At 41.3% G+C, this 22,159-nt stretch overlaps 1 protein-coding gene across 2 annotated transcripts in view; it reads left to right on the top strand.

Annotated features, from left to right (window-relative positions):
- Positions 1-468: 468 nt before the first annotated feature.
- ARHGAP4 (Rho GTPase activating protein 4) overlaps positions 469-22,159 on the top strand; it is a 46,236-nt gene continuing 24,545 nt past the window's right edge. For both annotated transcript variants that reach the window (XM_039328691.1, XM_039328690.1), the window contains exons 1-5: positions 469-933; positions 15,442-15,637; positions 18,080-18,242; positions 20,235-20,297; positions 21,284-21,475. In XM_039328691.1, the coding sequence (XP_039184625.1) occupies positions 867-933; positions 15,442-15,637; positions 18,080-18,242; positions 20,235-20,297; positions 21,284-21,475 (681 nt within the window). In that variant the 5' untranslated portion in view covers positions 469-866. The remainder of the gene's footprint in view (positions 934-15,441; positions 15,638-18,079; positions 18,243-20,234; positions 20,298-21,283; positions 21,476-22,159) is intronic.

Below are 22,159 nucleotides of genomic sequence, written 5' to 3'. Positions count from 1 at the left end.
TCAGTTTCATTGTAAGCTAAGATTTATATACTATGATTTATAGAGCAAGCCATAGGGGCCTGGTTCACAAATAGTGCTGAGACATAACAGATGGTTCTCATACCACGCTAAGCCAGAAATCAAATACCTACTCTTGGCATGATGCTCTAATTATTATAATTATATTTAAGGGCAGCAGTAGGTATCCTAGATAGGTTTCTCAAGCTTTTCCTGTTCCTCCTCCTGTTTGGTCAGTGCACTGATACAAGCACAACAGTTTTGCTCACTCTTGTATGTACAACCCTCTAAATCTGTCCTCTTGCAACCATGAAGCATCAGAGATCTTCCACGGAATATGTGGTTTTATTCCAAGTTATAGCCCTCAAGGCCAACTCCATATGACTAATGTACTGTTGTTATTTCTTTGAAAAGGGGGAGACTCATGATGACCATTGTATTTGCTTGGAAATAGGCGATGCAGCAGCAGGAGGAGGAGGTGGTGTACTGTAGTTATTCCAACGCAATTCGCAGAGGAGGGTGCAATCTGGTGGTGCAACAGTCGCCGCTGGCGTTTCTTCGGTTGCTGTTGACTTCTGTGCAGTCCAAGCGCTGGAGAGAGTGACACAAAGCCTTTGGCTCCAGCCCTGGACTAGAGCGCCTGGCACCCGGGGGCTGATTGTGGCTGGCACGAAGAGGAGAGGAGGGGAAGCCGGAAGGCAGCGGGTTAATCCCGCCGCTCCAGCCCCAGCTTCTCCTGTGGGGAAGGGAACCAGAAGAGAAGGGGGCGGTGCCTCGTCCAGGAGCGCGGCACACCGCGCCGCATCTCCCGTGCGCATCTTGCAGGCGAGCGGTGGCGGCCCTGCTGCGCCCTGCCACAACCCGTCGAGATGAACGCGCCGGGGAAAGCGCGCCGCGAGCGAGGCAGCCTGGCCGAATACGAGAACCAAGTGAAAGGTGAGCTCGTGGTTGGGGGGCGGCGGCGAGGGCGCCCAGTGGGGGTCGCGGTGGGGCGGCTGCTGGAGTGGGTGGGGCTGCCCGAGCGGGAGACTCAGAACACAGTGACCGGAGGGCGAAGTGGAGAGCTGCCCAGTTGCCTGCAGCGGGCGAAAGGGGCGGGGCTGCGTATGAGGGGATAGGGGCGCACTGTCTGCACGGGTACCGGAGGGGGGGGCGTGCTTGGGGAACGCCACTGCGCTATGGTAGCCAGGGAGTGGGGGGAGGGGGACGGCAGAAGCGGTCCTCCGGTGCTGGACATTTCCCTGCTTGTGCAGGTGGTAACTGCGGTGACAACGGCGCGGTGGCCCTCTCACTTCCCCTCTGCCTGTGAACTTGTAGGCCTGGGTGATCCAAGGCACTGTCTGCGGGAGCCAGGAACCCCCTTTCCGCTGGGGTGACTGCCTTGTCAAGGATCATTCTCCTTGTGGGGATCCATTGCGGCTGCGTTTTTATTGCTGGCAGACGAATGCGTTGGCCCACCACCCCTCCCCGCCCCTGAAACCTAGAAAAATGTGACCCAGATTTTTCAACCCAGATAATATTATTGCTGGAGGTGGTAAAAAAACGAAGCAAAAGCTATGATACCGGTTTTTTAGGTTCCAGGAGCATGGACATGCTCTCACAGATAAAAGATGTGGGGTTATTGGTTCAGGACTTCATGTGAGGCTCTAAATACGCCAGATTGACAGGAAAAGAAAAGATCCCTGGAGTCTTTGAGTCCCAACAACCTCTCTCTGTAAAATATTAATTTCCACTTCCCATCCGAAGACACCCTTGTACAGCAAAGCTGTTGATTATAATGCAACATCCCCTCTTCAAGGTTCCGGTTGTTCAACTTCCTCTCTGTTGTGACTGATCAACCAGCAACAATTCTGCCTCTGCCCCATTCATCTGCAGCTTCTCTCCCTCCCCTCCCCAGCGCATGGCACCTTTCTGAACATGCCTTGGCTTGTTGTGTATAACAGAAGCTTCCACTGAATACCAGAGGGCTTTGGTCCAGCAGTCTGGGTTCACAGTCTTTACTATAATTTAACCAATCGACACACAAAATCTTCTAAGGCATTTTAGTATTTGTGGAAGAAAGAAGAGTGGCCCCACTTGGGGACCCCCCTCATTGAGACAACTGAGTGTGTGCATGGGAGTATATGCTCAGTTTCAATAAGGAGCAGCTGTACAAGAGGATAGTGCTCCATTTTAATGCAATTTGCATAGGATATTATTCAGTGGATATTATGTTGTGAAGCAGACCTCTCTCTCTTATTGGTGGCAAAGCACCATTGATGGCATTGAAGCAGGGCTTTGGGACAGACACCCAGGGTCCCACTGAACAGGGAGTTCCAGCAGGAGGTCCTCTAAATGCAACAGGGCTGACTTACGACATTTTGATTTGAATAAGTAATATATATTATGAACCAAAGGAACAGGCTATAAAACTGTACATCCATTAAGCTACCTTACTGTATCCCTGATTACTTAGCACATAACATACAGATTTGCTTTATTGTTCGGATATCTCTGCCTGCTGCTAGGCTAAATTTTCTCCTCCAGAAGTCCGATTACCCTGCTCACTACAATAATACTCCTCCTAAACTTTACAAGATTGGATGCACGGTACTATGCATAAAGGAGAAACAGAGCACAAATATATTTAGACACAAATAAATTTATGCTTTCTTTCCTTTTCCTGGGTTTCTGCTAAAAGAAGCAAACAGCAATAACTGTGACAGGGATCTTGGAGTCCTACTGGACAGTCACTTAAATGTGAGCCAGCAATGTGCGGCAGTTGCCAAAAAAGCCAATACAATCCTAGGCTGCATTAACAGTGGGATAGAATCAAGATTATGTGAAGTATTAGTACCACTTTATAAAGCCTTAGTAAGACCACACTTGGAATACTGCATCCAGTTTTGTTCATCATAATATAAATAAGATGTTGAGACTCTGGAAATTGTGCAGAGAAGAGCAACAAAGATGATTAGGTGACTGGAGGCTAAAATGTATGAAGAACAGTTGCAGGAATTAAGTATGTCTAATCTAATGAAAAGAAGGACTGGGGTGACATGATAGCAATGTTCCAATATTTGAGGGGCTGCCACAAAGAAGAGAGAGTCAACCTATTTTCCAAAGCACCAGAAGGCAAGAAAAAAAACAATGGATGGAAACTAATCAAGGAGAAAAGCAACCTAGAACTTAGGAGAAATTTCCTAACAGTGACAACAATTAAGCTGTGGATGCTCAGTCACTGGAGGCTTTTAAAAAAAGACTGGACAGCCATTTGTCTGAAATGGTATGGGGTCTCCTGCTTGAGCAGGGGGTTGGACTAGAAGACCTTCAATGTCCCTTCCAGTTCTGTTATTCTGATCTATTATTCTGCCCTGAAGCAGAAGGTGATTTACCTACTTCAGAAGCACTTCTGAAGATCAGTGTAGGAGCTTTTGAGTGTGGAAAATACCCCTGAGGAGGGTTTGGGATGCTTTCACCATGAGGCTTAGTTCACTGGATTTTGCTGATATGCTGACTTTGGGGTTACAGATGGCATGCCCCTGAAACAGGAATAGCCAGTGTGGTAGTCATGGGTTCCAACATGTCAAAGAGCATCTCCATTATGTTCCTTCAGGTTTACTTCCTCACTTGACATTTTCAAAGGTTCTCTTAAATGGGAGACTGGAGTGACAAAGCAAAATGCTCTCATGTCATATTTATCTCCAAGAATGGCATTCTTTACAAGTAAAAAAGTAGGTGTTTGCTGCCTATTGCTTTATTTGAAAATGTGATAACTTTGCTGCTCTTTTTTTTTTTTAAGAGATGCTGGGGTGATAGAAAGGGCTTTACTAGTTTCCATTCCTGGAAACTAGAGGCAGTGGCTGAATACAAGCTGACTTTTTCAATTTTAGATGTGCTGCTTTGGGTCTGGTTGTGTATCTTCTTCTCAGCCCTTTTAGAAAATGGACACAGCAACATAAATACATCCAGTGGCGCATTGAATGCAGACCGTTTGAACCCAAATAGTCTAGCTTTAGACCAGATGTCAGATAGATCCAAATGTAGGATACGCTGTGTTTTCCCATGAGGTAGAATGAGGTTGTTGTTTCAGGCCATTCATTCAATGCTGTGTGGAAGGAAGCAGAAGGTTTATTTAATTTATTATTACAAAGGTACTTTTACTACCAGAGGGAGAAGCACTTGTGGAATGTTCTGCTTTAATAACTTCACCTCTGGGGGCTCTGTGCTTTCATTAAGGATAGAGGCCATATTTGCTGTTCTGCCTCTGGCAGTGCTGTAAAATATTTGGGGCCTACAGCAAGTTAACTCATTATTTCAAGATGAATATGAAGCTAGCTAAGCTGCAATAGTAGGGCATACTGCCCCTTGAGTGTGCTGGAACACATCTCCAACAATTCCTAATAGGACATTGTTTGGCCATATTGACTGGGAGTTATGGGAGATGTAGTGCAACACATCTGGAAGGTACCAGGTTAGGAGATAGTGGGAGGTGAGTCTTAGTGAACTGTAGTTTGCCCTGAGGGACGTGAGGTCTGGATCCCAGATCAGCTGGAGAGTCAATAGGGGTAGCTTAATCTGTTTGAACCACCATAAAAATATGAAGGCAGGTATATCTTAATAAATAAAATCCTTGCAATTGCATTACTAAGGTATCCTTTTTTAAACAAATTACTTTCTAAAGAACAAGACAGTTTACAAGAGAAGAATAATACAGTATTGCAAGTAGTCCTTGATTTACGACTGTTTAATGACAGTTCAAAGTTAATGATGGCTTCAGAAAAAGCGACTTACAACTCTTGGAAGATCCCTAGAGTCACATGATTGCATTTTGGGTACTTGGCAATTGGCTCACATTTGTAACCAGCTGCAACATCCTTCAGTGACTTGATCATAGTTTGTTGCCTTTTCTGCCGATTTCTGGCAAAAAACACCCCTTGGGGAAGCTGAGTTCCCATAACAACAACTGCAGTAAAAATTGTCATAAAATTGGCTCTGACTTGACTTAACAATCGTAATGACTTACAATGGAAATTCCAATCCCACTTGCAGTCATATGTCGAGGACTGCCTGTAGCTGTGTTCGGGTGAAGATTTGAGCCATGTTATAAATCAAATTATTTGCAGGCTCTTGAATGCCTGATTCCTGTATTTGCTAGTGCAATTAATATAGATTATTTTCATTGTCTTCCCTATGCCCACTTCGGCTTTGTGCCCTGTCCTGTTGCTGAATCAAGACCCTTGCATGGGGGTGGGGAATGGCCTGATGTCACTGCCTTCCTTTTTCTCTCCAGTCAACTAATTTTCCCTTCTCCCTGTTCCCAGCTGAGTTTTCTCTCCCCACTGAGTATAGCTTCCGAGTTGTCAGTTCTGATTTTTCAGAGGCTTTTGTGCTGGGGTGGGGGAAGGGCTTTATCCATTTCTGTGTCTCTTCACTCTTCTGTCTTGTTTCTGTTGATAAAGCTGGTAGATAAAGCAGATGTGTCCACCCTGCCCCCCCTTTCCTTATTTGCTGGCTCCTTTTTTAATTCCCCCATCCCATTAAGCAATGGACTTCCAGCACCCTGGGATCTGACATGGATCATGGTTTTGAATTCTAGGCTGAGTGTTGGTGGAAGAAATTCATTTTTAATTTTAATTTTATTTTTTTTTAAGTGCATTCTTACTTCTTCTGCTTTACTAAAACCTGTTCAAGCCGAATCAGGGCACATTGAATGTTTTCTTCCTGGACACATATTATTCTCTTCTCGTTATTTTGGACTCTCGTATTTTTAATGCTGTATATTACACAGCAACCTTTGATGAATTTGAGTGAGATGGGTGACATTCAACCAATCAATATGTGCACATGTACCTTGTGATATGAAGAGCAGACGCAAGATACATTGCTCAGAAATGTAATTCCCTAATCACCTGATAATAACTAGCATCTAAAGCTGACTTGCAATTTCAGCAGGCATTGATTTCTCAGACATTTTCGTGTATAATCTCACACTTTCAAAGGGCTGGAAGCTGAATTTTGCACTCAATACCACTGTCTGCATTGTTCCTACACACTTTTCTAGAATATTTGCAGCATATGACGATGTCTCTTGTAGGGCAACCCCCCCACGCTGCCTGCTGAATGATGCTTGTGTGTTTGTACAGTGCATTCAGAAAATATTCAAACCCCCTTCACTTTTGTCAATTTTGTTACGCTGCAGCCTGATTGTTGAAATTCATTTTTTTTCTTGTTAATCTACACTCAGTACCCCATAATGATAAAATGAAAACAGAATTCTAGAAATGTCTGTAAATGTATTTTAAAAAACCTGAAATATCACATTGGCATAAGTATCCAGACCCTTTGCAACAACATTTGCAATTTAGCTCCGGTGTGCCCCCCCCATTTGTCTTGATGTTGCTGCCATATTTCTACACCTTGATTGGAGTCAACCTGTGGTAAATTAAATTGGACATGATTTGGAAAGGCACACATTTCTCTATAGAAGGCCTCACAGCTGACAATGCATACTGTAACAGAGCAAAAGCCATGAGGTCAAAGAAACTCCTGCAGAACTCAGAGTATTATTGTAAGACACAAATCTGGGGAAGGCTACAATAAAATTTCTGCTGCACAGAAATTTCCTGCAGAGCACAGTGGCCTCCATAGTTCTCAAATGGAAGACGTTTGGCACAACCAGGACACTTCCAAGAGCTGGTCGCCCAGTCAAACTGAGCAATTGGAGGAGAAGGGCCTTAGTAAGAGAAGTGACCAAGAACCTGATGGTCACTCTGAGCTCCAGAGATCTTGTGGAGATGGGGCAGAATTCCAGAAGGCCAACCATCACTGCAGCCCTCCAACAATCTGGGCTTTCTGGGTGAGTGGCTAGACAGAAGCCTCTCCTCAGTGCAAAACACTTGCAAGCCTGCTTGGAGTTTGCAAAAAAGCACCTGAAGGACTCTCAGACTGTGAGGAACAAGATTCTCTGGTCTGATGAAACCAAGATTGAAATGTTTGGCCTCCATTCTAAATGTTATGTCTGGAGGAAACCAGGCACTGCTCATCACCTGCCAAATACCATCCCAGCAGTGAAGCATGGTGGTGGCAGCATCATGTTGTGGGGGTGTTTTTCAACAGCAGGGACTGGGAGACTGGTCAGGGTTGAGGGAAAGCTAAATGGAGCAAAGTACAGGGATATCCTCATGAAAATCTGTTCCACAGCACTCAGGACCTCACATTGGCCAAATGTTCACTTTCCAACATGACAACGATCCTAAGCACAGGAATGGCTTAGGGACAACTCTGTGAATGTCCTAGAGTAGCCCAGCCAGAGCCCTGACTTGAACCCTATTGAATATCTCTGGAGGATCTGAAAATGGCTGTCCACCGACAGTCACCATCCAACCTGATTGAGCTTGAGAGGAATTGCAAGGAAGAATAGCAGAAAATTCTCCAGTCCAGTGTGCAAAGCTTGTTGCATACCTAAAAAGACTCAAGACTGTAATTGCTGCCAAACGTGCTTCATCAAAGTAATGAGTGAAGGGTCTGAATACTTAGGCCGATGTAATATCTCAGGTTTTAAAAAAATAAATTTACAGACATTTCTAAAATTCTGCTTCCACTTTGTCATAATGGGGTACTGAGTGTAGATTGATGAAGAAAAAAAAAATGAATTTCAACCACTGTAAAATCAGGCTGAAGCACAACAAAATTGACTAAAGTGAAGGGGGTCTGAATACCTTTTGAATGCACTATATGTTGTATATAAGTCATACTTTGCAAGTGAAATAAGGAAGTGTAGGTGTATGTTACACACACACACACACATACACACACACACTTATATTTCTATCATCTATTGTCTCTATCTTCTTTCTAACTCCCTCCCCCCCCCGCCATCCCTACCTACCTACCTTGTGTTCCCTGTTGTTAATTGTTATGCTAGCTCTCCAGATGAATTGTTTACAAGCCTATTTCAGTGTAAAGATACATGAAATCAGTGTGAACTCCATTTAGCACTGTGCCACTGCATGCAACTTGGATTACATTCTCTGATGTTCATCAGCCAATAGAGTTGTCAAAGAGAACATGACAAGCTATGGGACTCTTAATGCGTCTCTCTCTGCATTTCTTTGCGCCCCAGAAGAAATGGAAGATCTTTGAAATGGTTAAAGTACATTTTCTAATATATGATAGTTGAGTATGTGCAGGGCATCTGAATACAAAATACTAATTTTTACATTAGTATGCTCATGCCATTGACAAACTATGAGCATGACATGAAAAGGGCACAGACATTCTTTCCCTTTTTCAATTTATAGGAATGATTGTTCAGTAAGAATGGGCTTCCTTCTTGCATAGGTTTTGAAGCCATGGTTTCTCTTTATGTAGGTCTAGGCTACTTGTCATGATACTCAATTATATACTATATTCATGCTTGCTGGAATCATTGAGAAGCAATGTTTAACATTCAGCATTGTTATGTAATTTAATAAGCACATATCCAATTTTGCTCCAAGGTGTGGCTTTTGGATAGCTTGATTGTAATAGTATGATCTTCATGCAATTTGTGCCTCTCTACATCAAATCCAACTTGATTTTGCTTTTGATTTTACCTTGGTATATGTCATATTCTGTTTTTATAGCTGTCATTAAGTGAATTACTAGCCTTGATTTTTAGACTATTACACAGATTTATGGTTCTTACCTAACACTATTGTACCAAATTGGGAGGGGGGTGCTGTAGATGGGAAGTAACATGCAGAAATGTGATAGTATTCTTTAAAACTTCTGTTTCCTAAAAAAGTTAGCTTATTGATAAATTATGAGAAACAGTCCTGGCATGAAATTAAGAGGGGCTGTAGTCCAACTTTTTCTAACCTTACAGTGGATATAAAAAGTTAAACAATCCTGTTAAAATGCCAGTTTTAATTTAATATAACACATATACTGTACAATTCAATTGAAAAACAAACTAAAATTGTTTCGGGAAAAGAATAACAATAAAAAATTTGCAATAATGTGTTTAAGTGTGCATGCCTTTTTATAAGTAGGGATGTGGCTATGCCCAGAATTAACCAATCACATTCAAACTGATGTTAAATAGTAATAGTGCACAATTAATTTGACTCTGATCAAGCCCATATAAAGTTCAACTGTTCTAGTAGGATTTTTCTGACATTTACTCAGTTGACTCTTACAGCAAAAGCCCTGGCCTGCAAAGAGCTAACAATGCATGAAAAGCATCTCACACACCTCCAAAACCAGTATCCAAACTCTGTTGCTTTCCTTGGCAAATGAGAAGAATCAACTGGTATTAACTGACCTCCAACAGCAATCCTATGGTTAAAGAGAAACCATTTTGCATATAGAGAATATGTGTTGGAAAAATTAATTAAAAATTAATTGCCTGTTGACCTGGATGGAAGAGATCATAGATCATGTGGTTAATTTGTGAACAGATATGTATTGGTTCCATAAAACTAAAGACACTACTAGTTTGTTAAATAGTAGTTGCATTGGTAATATTTACCGCTTTAGAACAAGAAGAATTCTTGATGACAAGAATTCATTGAACTGATATAACATTAGTTTATTTCTTCATTTTGGAAGCAGATGAAATGATCTTAAAACATCACGGATTTTAACTTGAAGGAAAGATTCCTAGATGTGTGTTGCAGTAAACGAAGAACAAATGGCATTTATTTTGAGAGCTTTATTTGTTGCTATGATGAGAAAAGGGAAGGCAACCAATTAAGTCTGTCATTTCAGCTTGGTTGATTGCAGGAAATTGAGGGGTTTTTTTGCAAATAAATTGCTCATCATCATCTACAAGAAAAAGAGATTCATCATGTTAACTTTTATGTTTGGAATACTTTTAGCACATAATGTCATGAAGTAATTTACATATTTCATTTAAGAGGTTTGTCTATGATCTATGATAGTGGTTCTCAACCTGTGGGTCGGGACCCCATTTGGGGTTGAACGACCATTTCATGGGGGTCGCCAAACAACGCAGTCCGCCATTTTTGCCCCTTTTTCCTTAGCTGTGCTACTCCCTTTTATTGTATTGGCTTTTGAAAGCTAATAGAATAGACTCTCTTGAATAGAGTCTAATTCTATTGGCTTTCAAAAGCCAATAGGAATTGTCCAGGCTGTCTCTGCCCTGCTGAGCCCGCCAAAAGTCCCATTCTGCAAACGGCGCTGCACCAGTTGAGTAGTCCTCGACTTATGACAGGTTGAGTAGTCCTCGACTTACGACTGGTTGGGGGTCGCGGCATTAAAAAGGTTGAGAACCACTGCTCTATGAGATTCTGATTTTTTTTTTAAAAAAAAACATGTTGGTACCAGTAATAGATATAAAAATATGCTCTCCAAGATTTTGTCACTCTCAAAGACAGAGACTTTCTTCCCAGGACTCAATTCTGCACTATCACACTCATATCACAGAGTAATCTAGGGAAGGGTTGCCTAAGGAATAAGGATGAATAGGCATTGCCCTAGGATACCAAAACGTAGGAGGCACCAATACCAGCCTGCCTTCCACATCATTCTGATCTTCACATTGATGGGAAGTATGCTATCAATTAATGTCAGTTAAGTACCACACGCCCTTGACACAACACTGCCCTCCAGCAATCCTGCTGTCCAGATTAGTTACTCTTTTGCTAATGCCACTCCCAAGTTTGGCTTCCTGGGATGGGGAATCAAGACCTATTCAGGAAAAAAAAATATTGACAAGCAACCATAAGGAGGTTCAAGAAGAACTTAAAAAGAGAAAGCGTTTGCATACAAACATAAATACCAGTTGGGACAAAGGGGCTAGAAATGAAAGATTAAGTCTAACCAGTGGGAAGAAAAGAAATATCCTCACTCACCTTTTGCATGATTGGCTTAATAAACAGAAGGTAGGAAACTGACTCAGCATGGCCAGGCTAAAGCCCAGGAACAGTTCACAAGTTACAGGTCCAGCATATGGCCCTGTACTAGGAAAGATGGAGAGAGGATTCTCCCCCAGGTAGCATAAATTAATATCCTGGGGTTTTGTATGGTAAAATAGTCCTTACCCTGTCTCTAACCTACCCTACAATTTAATGGACCCTTTGCCATGTGCTGCTTGACCTTAAATGCTGAGCAGTTCTTGGTTGCTGACTTAATTGCAATCTTTGCCTTAAAAAGTCCGGCTCTCAACTGCTCCCACCTCAATTACTGCTTCACATCATAGACTGATAGTGGTATTTATGCCACCTTTGTACCATCATGTAAGCAGAGAATAGAGGGATGCCCTACTTCCATCCTAATTCTTTTCCTACTCAGAATCCCATTCCTGAGGCAACTGAAGCCAGATCATACATGGTATTTGTATGAGTCAAGATTTCAGTCTGTCTCTCTCATGAAGCAACTAAGAGATAATCCCAGTGTGGTATTTTGAATACAGAAGTTGCTTATCTCGTAGCATGTAAGGGGAGAGGAGCCTCCATAGTCCCATGAATTGCCAGTGATGATGAAGAATCTAGGAATGTTCTGGTGGTGATTCTGGTGGTGATAAAAAAAGGGGTGAGATGGATTCCTTGCCTATGGAGATGCAGCTATGACTTTCTGCAGCAGAATTTGGGCCTGAATATAGAGAAAAGTTTGCAAAGAAAAGAGGAAAGTCCTCATGTCTCAGCCTCACCATTCACTGGAAGTAGAGAAGACTGCCTTGATTGCGGTTGTTGTGAAAGAGTGTTGGTGCTATGGTAAAAGGACTCCTGAACATTGCCTGGTGTTTACCAGAAGTTAGCTTGTCTATCTGTTCTTTCTCTATGTGTGGTCTGGCAGAACACAGTATAGTTTAGATAAAAGACCCAAAACAGTGGGGACCAGATGATATAGAAAACTGTAAAAGCCATTTGTATTAGTTATACTACCTAATTGTGCCATTTTCAAATAAGTCAGAGGGGGAAACTGCAGAATCCAAGAAGTGGTGGAGTTCCCATCCATCCAGAGGAAACTTAGCAGCATTTCTACAGCACTTTTTTCTCTAGCAGGAACTGAGCCTATAGTTTGTTGGCTCAGCTTGGCTTTGAAAGCCCCATAGACACTTCCTTAGGGATCAATTTTGCTAATTTCTGGATTTGTTCTTTGCTTCCTTACCTGTGTGTTTGCTGTGTCCAGATACTTCTTGACTCCTGAAGGTAGCCAGAATTTGGTCTTGGACACCTGTTTCTGTAAGACTCAAGGTATTGTTAGGTACGGTGCCTATTTACTGTTCTATGCTTGTAATTTCATATGAGAGTTCTTAAGATGGCTGTTTGCAAAGAAGCACTCTCTGTGTGTATAATTTTTTCTCTCTCTCATTATCAGACTTTCTGTTTATGAGCTCTGATGATCCACAACATGCAGGCAGAGAAATCCTCTTACCTAAGTGGTACAATCTGTGGAATTTATGGATGCCAGAAGAGCATCTGAAATTCTGCTGTAAGGTGTCTATTGTTTCCTTAATCTCTTAAACTTGCAAATAAGAAGTGCAGGATTATTTCTGCATTATATTTCTTTACCCTCCTTCTGGAAATAATATATGTCAGGACTTATCTCTTACTTGTATACAAGAAAATAATAGCAGAGAATCCCTAAGTGTATCCAGAGAACATTTTTCACGCTACTAAGAAATGCATCCCAATCCTCTTTCAATATAAATCTCTTTGTATAAACTACAATGGGGAAATCAGGGCCCCCAAATCAAAGAGGGAAGTGTCTGCTTTCAATTATTTACTGATCCTCTTTTTTCATCCCAGCTGTAATGTGTTGCATCCTTGTGAATTCTCTTCTTGAAGGGAGTTGTGAAACTGACAGCATTTTTAAAGAAGTCTCTCAATATTGCCTCTAAAAAGATGCTGTCTTAAGACTCTTACATCATGTTTTTGAAGATCCTAATAATAGAGGGCTTGTCAGGAGATAACTGGTTTGCATACTGATGTAGAGTGCAAATGTTTAATTTATGTTTAGTTTATATTTTGTTAACAAACCTGGAAGTGTTTCCTATCTGGGGTGTTTCATTATTTAATTTTCCAGTGAATAACACGGCTGAAAAGTGTATGAATATATTCTGTTTTCTGACCAAATAGATATTACATAGATGAATTATTGAATTATTGCAGAAGCACACAGTAGTTTTTGTACAGATGTATAGGTAGTCCTCAACTTACAACCACATCTGAGCCCAAAATTTCTGTTGCTAGGTGAGACATTTGCTAAGTGAATTTCCCCCCATTTTGTCTCCTTTCTTGCCACAGTTGCTAAGTGAATCCCTGCAGTTGTTAAATTAGCGACAGTAAGTGAATCTGGCTTCCCCATTGACTTTGCTTGTCAGAAAGTCGCAAAAGCTGATCACATGACCCCGAAACACTGCAGTTGTCATAAATATGAACCAGTTGCTAAGCATCCAATTTTTTATCATGTGACTATGATGCTGCAATGGCCGTAAGTGTGAAAAACAGTCATAAGTCACTTTTTTCAGTGCCATTGTAAACTTTGAATGGTCACTGTTGTAAATTAAGGATTACCTGTATTTATTCTTGCCATAAGTAACTTTGAGTTATAAAAACAGATGTCAATTCATAACAGAAGCTGAATGAAAATAATACTAAATGGACTGCTCTCTGTGCTAAAAACTCATTCCCCCATTTATATTGTCTTTCCTTTTTAAGTAGTAAAATTGATGAAAAGATCTTTTATATTTTAAAAATTCACACCATGGTATTAAAAATACCGAGTGGTTCATTCACTAAATCATGAGGATTGATAATTCAATATCTACTTAGTGTGACCACCAGAGAAGATTACGCTCAGTCTAAAAGCAAGATTGCAAATGAATTCTTTGCTTTGGAAACTAGATAATAACTTCTTTGATAGAGAGAAAAGCTACAGTAACTGAATGGGACTCCATGTTGCCATGGTCCTCCTTTCAGCTTTTCCTAAAACCATTATTTATTCAGCAGTGCTTATATCCAGCCTGCATCCTAGTGGACACTGGGTGGCAAAAAAAACCCTTGTAAAAATAATAAAACAAAGCAAGGAAAATAATTGCAGCTATTATAGTAATAATAAATTAATAGGTGAATAAAATTGCCAAATCCGGTCTCAATATCTGACTGTGCAACGAACCATAATACAATAATATAATGAAATGATCATGTCATACTCACATATCTCTGGCCTAACAATCAATTTGGAATAATGGCTTCCAGAAATAGATTTCATCTCTCTATGAAATGGAAAAATTGCAAGAGCCACATAACTCCATAGCAAGAAGGTTCCAAAGAATGGGGCTGCCACAGAGAAAGTCTGTTTTTTCACTTACATCTCTTGAAGGAGAATCCTTTAACAGGCCTTCTCTGTGTGTCTGAGCCAGGAGAGAAGATTTTGTTCTAGTAAGGCATTGCCTGATGTAGGATCTAGGAGAACTCAGCACAGCCAAATTGGCTTGGCCAACTTGCCATAGACAACTCACTGCGGGAAAACTTGTGGGACAAGAGTTATGCTAATATCAAAAAAATGAGGGAATAGAGTCATTTAAAAAAAGAATGTAAATGGAGGGACAAAATGAAATGTGAATGACAGAAATTACAATATTTTTTAATTATTTTAAACAATTGAATTGTTGAATTGTCTCTCAGCAAGTTGTTTCACAGTGAGTTGGCCATGGCGAGTTGGCTGCACCAAGTTGTCCCATTCCGCCTGTGGTATCCTGATGTTGCATCAAATAACACTTTGATTTAGGCCTGGAAACCGCATCAATAATAAATGCAAATCAGAATTGGTGTTACTTGACATTGGCAAGATTATCCCACAGCTAGTTTATAATAATAATAATAAAGTTGGAAGGGACCTTGGAGATCATCGAGTCCAACTCCTGCTCAGGCAGGAAACCCTACACCATTTCAGACAAATGGCTGTCCAGTCTCTTCTTAAAAACTTCCAGTGTTGGAGTGTTCACCGCTTCTGGAGGCAGGTTGTTCCATTGGTTAATTGTTCTAACTATCAGGAAGTTTCTCCTTAGTTCTAGGTTGCCTCTCTCCTTGATTAGTTTCCATCCGTTGCTTCTTGTCCTGCCTTCAGGCGCTTTGGAGAATAGCCATATATTTTGTACCAGTTGCAACATCCAAATCATCTTGAAAGAGAACTATCTCCACATATATTACACTATAGTAGGCAACTGAGTGATAATCAAGATGGGATTTACTTTCGGTGGGCATCCTGATCCAGGTATGGTTGCAACTGATGTGTCAGTCAAAGCTGTGTGAAGGGTCTCTGGTCACGGCTTTCAGCTGCTACTGAAGTAGCTGCTTTGGGTTCAGGAAGACCCACAAACCAACATTTTCAGGAGGAGTGCAACTCCCACCAGAGCAATGTTTTAGGAAAACGGTTCCAACCTAAGATGAGTTACCGAAACTCTTGTTCTCCAAACCTTCTTCTCTGCTATAATCTGTGCTTCACTCTCAGAAATGCGCTGTCAGATGGGGGAGCAAGTCCGAGGTCTTGACTCTCAGGCAGAGAGTCGGCAACAGTTGCTCCAAGATGTGGCTGACTTCCTGCGCCGGAAGGCTGAAGTGGAACAAGAATATTCCCGAGGACTTGAGAAATTGTCTGAACGCTTCTCGGCTAAGATACGTGGCTCCAAGGAGCATCAGAATTTCAGGTTAGAATTTTTGGATTCTTCAGAGAGTGTTGAGAAGGAACTTCTGCAGAGACAACTTGAGAGTGGTGATTGCATGGGAAAAAGCTGGAAAAAAAACATTAGAGACATTATTGAACAGTGAGTTTCAAGAGTTTGACCCTTGGAGTTTCCTGGCAAGGTCTTTACAAGGGTTTGTTTTGTGTGTAAGTTAGTGCAGTGGTGATTATATATATCTTATTATACATGAGTCATTACAGCAAGGAGCTATACAGGAAGAAATAGAAAGTTCATGAATTGGTGACTAGTAAGCCTTGTTGTAATGTTTCTTATTAGCCCAGTTTCCTGTGGGTGTGCCTAGGTTCACGCGTCATCCCTGCCCCTTCTCCTTTTTGTTAGAAAACTGATTAATCTTTCCCAGACTTCCAATCTCTTGGGAGAGCTAAAGATATGGGATGCACTCCCTTTTATAATCCCTTTGACCTTTTACATATTCTTCAGTCAATACCCCAATTCAGTTTTAGTGGAGCAGGTTTCATAACCCATGAATTAGTTTCATACTTCTGATAGAAAACTCCTGGGGTTGACTTTTTTGTCAATTAATGTGGACCCTCCGCTTGGGAATATTTCATAAAGAAAATTGAAAGTACAACAACATTGACCTGTATTTTATGTAACAGCATATGAAAACCATGATTGCTTAAAAAATATTACAAAAAAATCCCTGGATATTTGAAGAGTAATAGTAGGAGAACAGGTTGAAACAGATGTGGTGCTTAACATGAGGTGCTGATCATACTGACAGAATATAGCACCCATATAGTGGCAGTAACGGTAATTTTATTTGCCATAAGCTTATAATTAAGTGCACTACAAATATAGAATAAAACATTGATTAATACTTTAACATAATTATAATTGATTAGAATATCATAATATACAAGAAGGATCTCCAAATGTAAAGGTCCAGAGTATATAATAATACCAATCTGTATTCATTTACCTGTCTTAGGCAAGAAAGCCAGGTGAGTGACACTGAGCCAGTTCCTCAATCCTAGCCCTGTGAAGAAGGCAATGGCCATTTCCAAAATCTTACCAAGAAAACTGCAGGGGCTTATTTCACTCTGCTTGGTTCTCATGGATGGGAGCCTCCTCTGAGAAGTTAAGCAGAATGTATCAATCATATCCATGAAATACCGTTTCTCAAAAGCAATTTTGATATTGCTAAGGAAAGCTAGATTTTGCTTATTTTATTTTTAAAAAAATATTTCTGGAGGTGGTCACCAGTAGAGAAAACAACTGATGGGATGGCCGATGATGGGTTGCTAATGAAAGGGCTGATGGCAGGGGTTAAGACTTTCTATATCAGGATGATTAATGACATTATCTGCAACTAACTTTGTGTGACGCTACATTATATTTAACAATTTATCCCAGAGGATACAAATGCTTCATATTATGACTAGATTGGAAGCCAGTTTGGTCTAGTGGTTAAAAGACCATAAGTTCTAGTCCTGCCTTAGACATAAAAGCCAGCTGGGTGGCCTTGGGCCAGTCACTTTCTCTCATCTCTGGGAAGTAGAGGCAAACCACTTCTGAAAAATCTTGCCAAAAAACTGCAAGGATTGGTCCAGGAAGTCTCCAAGAATCAGACACAATTGAATAGAAGGAAAAAATGACTAGGTTACTTCAGCAGCAATACTTGGTTTGATGCACCAGTGCAATGTTAGCACATGAACGGCACCTCTCCTTTTTACGAGGAAAATATGTGTAGATGCGTAGTTCCAACAATAGGTTGAACATAGAAGTTGAGCAGCAGGAAGAGTGAAAGATGCCTAAATCTTGTTACTACATTGCTGTAATAGATGGGACAATAGAACAGACAATTATCAGCCATGTTTGATTTTTTGTGTGTGTATGCAGTACTTTAATCTTAGAGTATTATGATGCAAATGGGTGAAACACAACATAGCAGTCATGTTAGGCTATGACCAAGTTTTGATCATTGTTGTCAGGTCCAAATGGCTTAGGAATGGTCTCAATTGGTACCCTAAATATGGTTGTCCAAACAAACTCCTTGCCACTTTTACAATCATAGAGAGGCAGCTTTGGATCTTCCCCCACCCTGCAGACCTCTTCATTCAGAGTTAGTACAACCTGATCTGGAACAGGCTGACCACAATTCCAGAGCTCAACTCCTTCCTGACAGTTTTTCCACCTTGTGGGTAGTGGTAGTTATTTTTAGACAGTTGACGTTCATCCAGCACACTACCAGGCTTGGCCAAGACCAGTCTCAGGTACTAACTACTTCCTTGGAAATAAATGGTAGAGAGCAATAGAACAACAACAACAACAAAAAACCCGAATAAGGAAGAGAAATAAAAGATGATAAAAGCTAAGGATGCAGATACTAAGTGCATTGTTCCTGCAGTAAGAGATTAAAAGGGCTTCCCTCTTTACATGCAGGAAGGATCAGAATCTCCCTTCTCCTTTGAATTGCTGGTATACAATACTGAATCAGACACGGCAGGCAAGCCGGGATCATGGAGCACTGAGTGAAATCTACACAGGGCATTTGGTGCTTCGGTTGGTGCACATCAGCGAGGATGTGGGGCGATTGGCCCGGAAAGTAAGTGCTTTGGAGTGAGAGCAAGGTGGATTACATTCTCAAATCAGCTTGATATGTCTGTTAAAGTTAGACTTTGTACAGTCGTAGGCTTGAACAAAGGCTGCTTCTTTGTAGCCCATACTATCCCTCGGCCTTGCTCTTGCTGGAATCTCCCTTTACTCTCAGCCAGTTATTATGCTGATTGAAAAGGGGAAGTGGACAAAAAGAAGAATTGTTATGATTCTCTGGCCTCTGTGTCAAAATATTTTCCCTAGTTTTCTCCTGATCAGTTCAGAGGTTGGCTACTGTTTCTGTGATTGTTAAGTAATCGTGGGAAATCTTTTCCTATATCCAGTTCCTTACTTGGCAAAGCAGTGCTTGGTGACCTGGAACATGGTTGTGAAATACCAGCACCAAAAGCATGGGTGTTGTGTATGGAGAGGCATGCCACTATGAAGGATGGGCTCAAATATACTCTGGGCCCAATGTGCTATTTTTATTCAGTATCTCCTTGTGATCTCTGTGTGCAGCCCCATACTCCCTCTGAGTTTTGTATCTTGCTCACCACAAGTTCAAAGTCGTGCACAATTCCTATGTTTTTTATTTGGCTCTTAACACTAAACTACCTTCTAGATTCTGATCTGAAAACAATGTACTCACAAATCCAGCACTTTGCAAGCCTTCTCTTTGACAATAGATCACAACTCCTGATTATTTAAGTCTTACCTATAGGCAAAGAAGACAACTGTACTCAATAGATGAACATTTGCCATTCAAAAAGTATAAGATGGCTCAGCACATGCTGCCTTCAGCCAAGCATTTACCTCCCTATAAATTGAATGCATGAGAACACTATAACTGAGAACTCTCAAAGAGAAGAAAATTGAGTGGCCAGCCCCAAATGCTCCCATGAAGTGTTAAATGTAGCATAAAACAGGCAAACCTATCAGACAAGCTATCCTCTTAAAGGATTCAGGTATTCTCTAACCTTGGTTTGATCCAATGGGATTGTTAAGAAGGTGTTAGCCCTGCTAGATTGATCAGGTCAGGAAACAGACACTGCAAGCAATACCAGGATTCTATTTTACAGAAACAGGCTGTGAAAACTGGAGAATGAGTTTGGTGTAGTGAGGAAGGCATCAGTATAGAAACTGGGACACTGTGAGTTCCACACCCATCTGAGGTTCAAGGCCAGCTGGGTGACTTTGGGTTAGATATTCTCTCTCAGGCCTAAGAAGGAGACAGTGGCAAACCACTTGTGAAATCTTACCAAGAAAACTGCAGAGACTTGTGCAGGCAATCACATGTTAAAAACTGACTCAAAGGCACATACAATTGCATTGTGTTTTTCTAAGGAATGAGTGACTTGGTATGAGCACCAGGCTAGTATGTTTCCATCTCTCCCTTCTCTTCCTTTTTCATACTATAAGGAGGATGTTATGTTGTCAGCAAATCACAGTTCTATGAGTGTAGGCAACATGCAGAATGAAGGTTTGGTGTTTTTTTCATGATGTTATTTTTTAAGACCTTACTTCTTTGAGGTTAGACATGCGCCATCATAAAACAGGAAACTGTGTTTTCCTATTATATGTGAATTTGCTTGTATTCAACCATTTCTTGCTAGGGTAGTCTGTAGTTTTATGCAGTGAGAGTCTGAATTGGCTGCCCTTTTTTAGTTTTTTTTAAAGCATATGTAGACTGCTTATGTAAATCCTTTGTGTCATTGGAGGGAAGCCAAGAACTGCCTGAGCACTGAAGACCTATCTACCCTTCGGTCACTGGAAATCCTTGTTAATCACTGCCATGTTTATGATTATTCCCAAGCATTGCTTGCTGACTTGGAACTATATTTCCATAACAATAAGGATTAAATACTTGTTTTCTTAAAAATTAAAGCTGAGATTCTCAGCCTTCTGCAATTAACAGTGTCTCCATTTTTTCCTATAGTTGAGTAGACTATGCACAGCCAAGGATGCCCTATCTTAATTTTTCCTCCCTTTTTCTCCCTGTCAGAGCAAAGAGATGGAACAGCAGATGCAGGATGAGCTCCTGAAGGCAATTTCAGAGTTGCAGATGGTAAGTGGGGAAGAAAGAGTACCTATCCTGCAGTTGTCATCTCATTTGGTCTCATTCTGTGATGCCCCTTTTCCCAGACTATGCATTTAGGATGGAAGGGGCCACTGAGGCCATCAAGTCCAACCCTCTGCTCGGAGCAGAAATTCATATTCAAGTATTCCCAATAAATGGCTGTCTAATGTTGGCTTGAAAAATACTAGTAATGGGGAGCCCACCATCTCTCTAGACCAGAGGTCCCCAATCTTTTGGCAACCAGGGACTGGTTCCATGGAGAGAGGTTTTTCTGTGGACTGGAGCGTGTGTGGTTTTGTGTGCTGCCTGCATCTTGCAGATGGGGCTTTGCTTGTTTGTGCAGATCGGTTGCTGGCATGCTGCAGCTCAGTACTGGTCCACAGACCAGGGGTTGGGGACCCCTGCTCTAGGCAACTGATGTTGCTGTCCAAGTGCTCAGGAAAGATTTTCTGATACTTAGTTGGAATCAGTCTTCCTGAAATTTAACCATAATTTCATATTTTATTTTCTGGAATGAGAAAGAACAAGCCTGTCCTCCATCTTTGTGGTGTCCTTTTGTACATTTGAAGAATGCTATTGAATCCACTCTTCCTTGTTTTTTCTCGAGACTAAAATGCCCAACCTCCTTAAATCTTTCTTCCTGATGCTTAGTTTCTAGTCCCCAATTATCTTGATTGCCTTTCTTTGAACCGATTTCAGTTTTATGAATCCTCCTTTATTTGTGGTGCCCCAGACTGGATATAATACTTGAAATAGGGTCTAACGAAAGCAGAATTCAGTAGAACTGAATAGTTACTTCTCATGATTTGAAAATTATATTTCTGAAAAGGTAATCGCCTCTGCATTTTGTAGCCACATTTTACTGTTGGCTCAAATTCAGCTTATTTATTCCTCTAAAGTTATGATTAAATTTTGTTCTTCTTTCTTAACAAAGATTGGCAAGTTTGAGCTGTTTAGCTTCTGTCGATTTGTAGGCTATGAAGTCATACCAGACGTACCGCATTGATTGTCTGAATGCTGAGGCAAAGCTGCGTGAGGCTGAACGGCAAGAGGAGAAGCGCAGTGGCGGAAAGCATTCTGATCCTAGTGGATCCCCGGGTGGGGCAGGACTTGACAAAACCCCCCGTCGCGCTTCACTTCGGAAGGTGGAGCGCCTCCTGGAAAAGGTAGCTAGAAGGTGGGGATGGGAGTGTTGGAAATTGTGATCCTACAGACCGGGTCTTTTTGTAAAGAGGCTAGTACTGTTCACTGAATATACTAGGACTTATATTGGCGTAAATTAGTTTGGTTTAGAGCTGTGGGGCTATCAACCTGTTCACACAGCATGCTTTACTGGATCAGGACAAAAGGCATTTGCATAACATAAATTTGTGTGTATTAGTTCTTAGTTTTTTTGTGGGTTAATGTGTTTTATGAACACACTCGTGTTGTTTGAGGCTCAGTATATTGGATGACAAATGCAGAAAATTTAATAATTAGGTTAAATATGCTGTGTGAGTGCAGCCCATAAGCCCTAATCTTCCTTTCCCATTTTGAGATGGAGAGTTTTAGGGAGGAGGGATCTGTAGTTTATTGTTCCTGGGAAGAGGCAACTCATGGAGCTTTTCATTCCAGCTTCAAACCTGGGAGCAGGGGTAGGGAGCAAGAGATGGCCAGAGGCTCCTTTTCAAAGGTGCACCAGATAATCTCCCCATACAAGGGGGAAAGTTTTGGGAGACCACAGATTGGGTGGCAATTGAGGTCAACCAAAACCTGTGACCATCTCCTACCTTGCAATGATTTGAGCCAGTAAGTTCAGACCACAAGCCAGTTCCTTTTTCTTTGGTTCTTTCTTCCGCTGTTGGTGGGCT

Source organism: Crotalus tigris, unplaced genomic scaffold, assembly GCF_016545835.1.
Source record: "Crotalus tigris isolate CLP2741 ecotype Arizona unplaced genomic scaffold, ASM1654583v1 scf7180000024383.4638030, whole genome shotgun sequence".
Taxonomy (NCBI): Eukaryota; Metazoa; Chordata; class Lepidosauria; order Squamata; family Viperidae; genus Crotalus; species Crotalus tigris.
Note: the sequence above shows the minus strand (reverse complement) of the source record. Positions and strands in the feature narration are given on the sequence as shown.